At 64.1% G+C, this 6234-nt stretch overlaps 5 protein-coding genes across 19 annotated transcripts in view; 1 reads left to right on the forward strand and 4 right to left on the reverse strand.

The window, feature by feature from the left end:
- Positions 1 to 6234, forward strand: part of LOC119846859 (immunoglobulin superfamily member 1-like) — a 597460-nt gene that overhangs the window by 284760 nt on the left and 306466 nt on the right. The gene's annotated exons all lie outside the window — the stretch shown is intronic.
- LOC119847133 (immunoglobulin superfamily member 1-like) overlaps positions 1 to 6234 on the reverse strand; it is a 660993-nt gene that overhangs the window by 213933 nt on the left and 440826 nt on the right. The window lies entirely within an intron of this gene.
- Positions 1 to 6234, reverse strand: part of LOC119847459 (leukocyte immunoglobulin-like receptor subfamily A member 6) — a 652437-nt gene that overhangs the window by 213933 nt on the left and 432270 nt on the right. The gene's annotated exons all lie outside the window — the stretch shown is intronic.
- The window catches only part of LOC119846912 (immunoglobulin superfamily member 1-like), a 615137-nt gene that overhangs the window by 184996 nt on the left and 423907 nt on the right, over positions 1 to 6234 (reverse strand). The window lies entirely within an intron of this gene.
- EMP3 (epithelial membrane protein 3) lies at positions 9 to 5590 on the reverse strand. The gene is made up of 5 exons (XM_038381098.2): positions 5489 to 5590; positions 2223 to 2308; positions 1915 to 2017; positions 1298 to 1438; positions 9 to 962 (listed from the first exon to the last, which is right to left on the reverse strand). The coding sequence occupies exons 2-5, from the start codon at positions 2298 to 2300 to the stop codon at positions 793 to 795; spliced, it is 492 nt and encodes a 163-aa protein (XP_038237026.1). The 5' UTR covers positions 2301 to 2308; positions 5489 to 5590; the 3' UTR covers positions 9 to 792.

Genomic DNA, 6234 nt, shown 5'->3' on the forward strand with positions numbered 1-6234 from the left:
CGGGTAGATAAGGTCACTTTTTTATTGTCCAAACGTATAAATGATGGAGCCCAGGCACGGGGCTGGACAGAAGCCGTGCACGGAGATGCTGCCGAAGAAAGGCTCCCCATAGTTCCCTTGGAGCCCAGAAATCCCCGCCTTGGAAAAAAAGGGGTATCCCTTCCCTGGGACCACCCCCCTGTTGCCTACCTCCTTCCTGAGGAGCGAAGGGTGCAGCACTGTGGAACTGCCACCTGTCGAGGAGGGGTGGACCCCAGATTTATAAGCCATGTTCTGGACCAGGGGCTGTGGCTTGACTAAGCCCTGCCCCCATCTCTGCCAGCCATGGGCAAGGGGTGTGACCCTCCCAGATTTCTATGTGATGTTCAGGGGTGTGGCACTCAGATTTGTAAGGCATGGCCAGGGGCCCACATCCCCAGCATGTTCAGCAAGATGATTGGACAGTGTCACCTCAGCCGGGGGGATCCTCTCCATGACCAGGGGGATGGCTTGGGTTGTCCCACCCACAACAGGCTGGGGAGCAGGGGATGGCCAGGGGGCCTTGTCATGGGGGCAGGAGGGAGCCCTGGCCATGGGTGGGAGGAGGGCAGGTGCCCATGCAGAGGGAAACCCGACCCTGGCACAGGCAAGGCGAAGGGGGCTGGGTGTGGCCAGGAGAGGCTCCAGGGCCCCAGTGGTGTGTGACAGCCAGGCCGCCCTGGGGCAGGGGGAAGGGATCAGCCCATGGGGATGACTCCCCCACCCCAGCACGGGCCATGGTCAGGAGCAGCTCCCCCACGATGGGGGCAGGGGTCACTCCCTCTTGCGGAGGTGGATGTACATGATGCCACTGAGCAGCGCCAGGGGGAAGGCCAGCCAGGCCAGCACGAAGCAGTAGCCAAAGGAGCCGCCCGGCTGCCGGTCGTGGTGGAATTCGCTCACGTGGATGGCATAAATCAAGGCGGCCGTGAACACCGAGAGACCTGCACGGGGTGGGGGGCAGCTTCAGGCCAGAGCAGCCAGGCTTCCTGACTCCCAGCCCACCCCCACTTACCACTAGCTCCCCTCCCAGAGCTGGGAATAGAACTCAGGAGTCCTGGTTCCCAGCCCCCACCTTCTAACCACTAGCCCCCACTCCCCTCCCAGAGCCAGGGATAGAACCCAGGTGTCCTGGCTCCCAGCCCCCCCACCACATTGACACCATTAGACCCCACCCCCCTCCCAGAAAAGTGGTGCTGTGACACGACCCCTGCTGGGGCAGGGTGCATGGGCTGGTTACACAGGGCCCCCCTTGCATGGCGTGGGGCTGGGCACTCACAGGCCAAGAGCTGGCAGATGCCGGTGGCATAGAAGAGCCCCCCGCGCTCCATGGTGTAGAGCTGGTACATGAAGAGGATGAAGGCGAAGCTGGAGAAGAGCAGAGCCAGGACCATGAGGGCTTGGACAGCATGGAGCCACTCTGGGGACCGAGGAACAGCCGCTGGTGAGACCACAGACCCCTCGCCCAGACGTGGCCCCTCTGGGGTGAGGTGTGGGGGCTGGGTATACAGTGACCCCTCGCCCAGTGCTGGGACACAGCCCCTCTGGGGTGGGACACAGGGGCTGTGTGTTTAGGAACACCCCCCCCCCGGCGCTGGGACGTTGCCCCTCTGGGGTGGGGCACAAGGGCTGGATATACGGGGACCCCTCACCCAGCACTGGGATGTAACCCCTTGGAGTGGGGCACAAGGGCTGGGTATAAGGGGACCCCTCGGCCGGCACAGAGATGCAGCTCCTCTGGAGTGTGGCGCAGCTGGCCCAGAGCATCTGGGACCACCCCATCCTGTCATCGCCCCTTGGCACTCCCTTACCATCCCCCTCATGCTTACCACCCCCTTCCCCCCATCCCAGAACAACCCCCGCCATTCCCTGCCCCGCTCCGGGACCCCCACTCACGGCTGTCGGCAACAGAGGCGCACACCCAGCTCTGGGTGTTGTTGTCGTACAGACAGTCGTACCACAGATTGACGGTCTCATCATCCGGCAGCACCCACCACGACTGGGGGGACAAAGGGGTTAGCACAGGGCCCTGAGATGGCCTCCCCTCCCCCTGCCTGGGGACTTGGTTCAGGGCACCTGGGTTCTCTCCCTGGCTCTGGGAGGGGAGTGGGGGCTGGTGGTTAGAGCAGGGAAGCTGGGAGCCAGGACTCCTGGGTTCTCTGCCTGGCGTGAGGGAGGGTGGGGGGGGCGGGCAGGCATCTCACCTTGTCCAGAGTGGCAACGAAGAGCAGCACAAGGATGAAGACGTGCAGGCCCGTGATGGCAAAGAGGAGGAAGCTCATGGCGAGTGCTGGGTGGGGGGGTGTCAGAGATAGCGGGTGTCAATGGGGAACATGCCCATGCCCAAACACCTCCTGAGACCTGTTCCAGATCCTCACCCGCCCCCCATCACATCCCCCAGGCCTTCCCCCCAAACCAGCCAGGAGGCAGCCCACACCCCTGTCCCCCTGGATTCCTGGCTACCCCCCAGGCCTTCCGTGCCCCCCTCACCCTGGTCTCCCGCTCTTCCCGACGCACTTCCCAGTTCCAATCCAAAGGGGAAGACTAACTCTGAGGCGGGAAGTTCCCAGCACCCCCCCAGGCACCGTCCCGCCCCGAATCTCTGACTCCACTCCCCACCCCCCATGCACACACACAAACATCCCTCTGTCCCAGCCTCCCCTAATGGGTTCCAGATGCTCCAGGATCATGTGAGTGCTGGATGTGGGGCTGGATTGACCCCCACTCCCTTCCCAGAGCCAGGCAGAGAACCCAGGAGTCCTGGCTCCCAGCCTCCCCATTTATCAGATGGCAGGGTGGGATACCGGGGTAGATGGGCCCAGAGATCTGATCCAGGGGGCAGGGAGGGGGTGGGATACCAGGGAAGATGGGCCCAGAGGTCTGATCCGGTGGGCAGGGAGGGGCAGGATACTGGGGTAGATGGGACCGGGAGTCTGATCTGGTGGCAGGGAGGGGGCGGGATACCGGGGTAGATGGGCCTATCAATTTAGCACTGAATATTTTGTCCTACTCAGGAATTTCCAGTTTGTTCCTGGCCTCTCAGCTGGGGCATGTGGGAATCCCGCCCACCCCCCCCCAGCTCCATCGGCCTCTGGGGTTGGGTTCACGCCAGCTTCCCCCACCTCATGTTTCCGTGCAGGATGCCACTTTATACGGGGACCCCTCACCCAGTGCTGAGACACAGCCACTCTGGGGTGGGGGTGGAGTTTGGGTATACAGGGACCCCCCCGCCGGGGAATTGGGGCAGGACAAAATGTATCAGCTGGGACCGTGGCAGGGTTCACCCCCAGTTTGTGGGGGAAATAGGGAATATTTACAGAGCATAGCCTCAGTATTACTGCTCATTTCAAACATGCTGCATCCGTGAGCACAGCGCCCCCCAGAGTCTGTGTTGACTGGGGAAAGCGCCCTATGCTGAGCCCCCTGCCCCGCTCCCTGCAGCCCAGCGCCCCCTGCCAAGCCCCCTGCCCCGCTCCCCACAGCCTAGCGCCCTCTCCTGAGCCCCCCGCCCTGCTCCCTGCAGCCCAGCGCTCCCTGCTGACTCCCTGCTGGCTCCCTACAGCCCAGTGCCCCCTGCCGAGCCCCCCCGCCCTGCTGCCCAGCGCCCCCTCCTAAGACCCCGCCCCGCAGCCCAGCGCCCCCTGCTGAGCCCCCCGCCCCAGCGCCCCCTGCTGACTCCCTGCCCGCTCCCTGCAGCCCAGAGCCCCCTGCCGAGCCCCGCTCCCCACCCTGCTCCACAAGCCCAGCGCCCCCTGCTGAGCCCCCTGCCCCGCTCCCTGCAGAACGGCACCCCCCACGGGGCACTGTGGGTCACTCTGAGTCACAGTAACCCCCTCAAAGGCAGCCCCAGCCCTGCCCAGCAGTGCTGGTGACCGGCTTGGCTCCCAGCCCCGGGCCCTTCAGCCACAAGTTAGTATTTTCTGTTCTAAATCAAGACACCACTGAAGAGACACAAACAACTGACCATTGATTGCAATGGGGCTGGCCTGGGTGTGACTGGCTACCTCACTGAACGGGCCAGGGGCCACTCCCCTCTAGGGGGCGATGGCTCCCACCCGGCCCCAGGGCAGGGACTGGCTGGCTCAGGGGGGCAGGGAATGGGGCCAGAGGCCTTTCCTCTCCAGGGGGCACCGGCTTCTATCCCATTGTGGGTGTCTGTTGGTCTCAGCCCAGCTCCTAGTGGGATGGGGGTCCACAGACACCAAGTGGAGCAGAGTCCAAGGGCTGGATGGATCCAGAAACAGGGCCCTCCTCTGGGGCTGTGTGCGCTTTGGGGGCAGGGGGAGTTGGGCGGACTGGGGGGGTTGGGTGTATCTGGGAGGGGTGCTGCATGTGCTGGCGGGGGGGTTGGGTGAGCTGGAGAAGCACTGTGTATGCTGGGGGGGAGTTGGGTATACCTGGGGGGTGGGGTGTTCCTGGGGGGGATGCTGCATGTGCTGGGAGGGGGGTTGGGTGGGCTGGGGAGGCACTGTGTGGGCTGGGGAGGTATACCTGGGGGGTTGGGTGTTCCGGGGGGGGCCTCTGCGTGTGATGGAGGGGGGTTGGGTGTTCCTGGCAGGGTGCTGCACGTGCTGGGGGGGGGAGTTGGGTGGACTGGGGGGGTTGGTGTTCGTGGAGGAGGGACGCTGCGTGTGCTGGGAGGGATTGGCTGGGCTGGAGAGGCACTGAGTGTGCTGGGTGGGGAGTTGGGTGTACCGGGGGCGCTGCGTGTGCTCGGGGGGGAATGGGTGGACTGGAGAAGCAGTGTGTGCGCTGGGGGGGAGTTGGGTGTACCTGGGGGGGTTGGGTGTTCCTGGGGGGCGCTGCGTGTGCTGGGGTGGTTGGGTGGGGTAGGACGGCAGTGTGTGGCCGGGGGGGGTGTTGGGTGTTAAGGGAGGGTGCTGCGTGTGCTGGGGTGGGTGGGTGGGGTAGGAAGGCACTGTTGGGTGGGGCGCTGCGTGTGCTGGGGGAGAGCCTCTAGCTGTTTGTGGAGGGGTAGGGATGCTGTGCGCGGGAGGGGGTACCAGAGGTCGCATAGCGCCCGGGGGCGGGAGTTCAAGGGTAATTTCTTCCCCTCTAAACCAAGAGCATGGAAGTTGGGGGGAGCAGCCAGAGCCCTGGGACCGCCGCCCCCCATCCCTCCCCCGCTCAGCAGCTAGCGCAGAACTTTTACACTCCGCAAAGAAAACGTCCAGATAGAGACCGACTGACCCACAGACAGACAGAGACATCTCCCCTCCTGCAGGGTGGTAAAGGGGCAGGACCCCCTGCAAGGAGTTAAGGGAGGCAGGGGGCAGATCCCCCAGCGGGGCGTTAAGGGGGGCAGGCCCCGCAGCAGGGAGTCAAGGGGGGCAGGGGCAGGTCCCCCAGCAAGGAGTCAAAGGGGGCAGGTCCCCCAGCAGGGAGTTAAGGGGGGGTGCAGGGAGCAGGTCCCCCCCAGGACAGAGTGAAAGGGTGCAGATCCCCCCCCGCTGGAGGGGGTAGGGGATACCTGGCGCTGCAGACGGGCTGGGGGGGGGGGGTCTCTCCTCTTTCGCGCCGGCTGCCTCTGTCCCTCTCTCTCTGTCCGTCTGAATCCTTCCCCCGCTCCCCAGCCCTACCCCTGGCAGCAGCCCCAGCAGGGAGGGGCCGGACGGGGCTGGCGTGTGTCTGGCGAAGTACAGCCCCCTGGATTTCCACTTCCCCCGGGGGGGCATCCCCGAACGCAGGGGAACCCCCAGGGCGTTCCACCCCCCTCAACGTGCTAACCCCCCAGAACAATGCCCAGCATCCCCCCCCCGACTTTGCTGCCCGCCAAAATCATTCCCCCCAAGACCCCCGCCCCAGGTAAAGTCGGGAAGCAAACTGCAGGAGTTTGTGCCTGGTCATAAAAATACCCCCAACATTTGAACAGAACCCCGTAAATTTCATTCCACCACTGCTAACCCCCCCCCCACCAATAGACGGCAGATGGGAAGAGCTATGGGACACTAGCCCCCCCCGGGCCAGCCAGGGACCCCAATTCTGGACAGCAAAGAGGGCAGGTTAATGGGGTCTGTGAACCCCACTTTTAAAGGGTTAATAAGATTCCCCCTCCCCTGGGTAACTGGGGCTTTCACTTCTCCATTGCGGTTTGCCCAAAATAAGGAGCCCGTGCTGGGAAACCAGGAATAGAAATAAACAGCTCTTTATCTTGCGGAATGGTTAAAACGCAGGGAATGGGGCTGGGAGCCAGGAATCCTGGGTTCTATCCCAGCT

This window comes from Dermochelys coriacea, chromosome 23 (genome assembly GCF_009764565.3).
Source record: "Dermochelys coriacea isolate rDerCor1 chromosome 23, rDerCor1.pri.v4, whole genome shotgun sequence".
Taxonomy (NCBI): Eukaryota; Metazoa; Chordata; order Testudines; family Dermochelyidae; genus Dermochelys; species Dermochelys coriacea.

Excerpts from the sequence above, each read along its gene's own strand:
- EMP3 (XM_038381098.2), bottom strand. The coding sequence starts at position 2,300 with ATGAGCTTCCTCCTCTTTGCCATCACGGGCCTGCACGTCTTCATCCTT. Across the intron at positions 2,018-2,222 it reads TCGTTGCCACTCTGGACAAG|TCGTGGTGGGTGCTGCCGGA; the intron begins GTGAGATGCCTG and ends TTGTCCCCCCAG. Across the intron at positions 963-1,297 it reads CATCTGCCAGCTCTTGGCCT|GTCTCTCGGTGTTCACGGCC; the intron begins GTGAGTGCCCAG and ends CACCCCGTGCAG.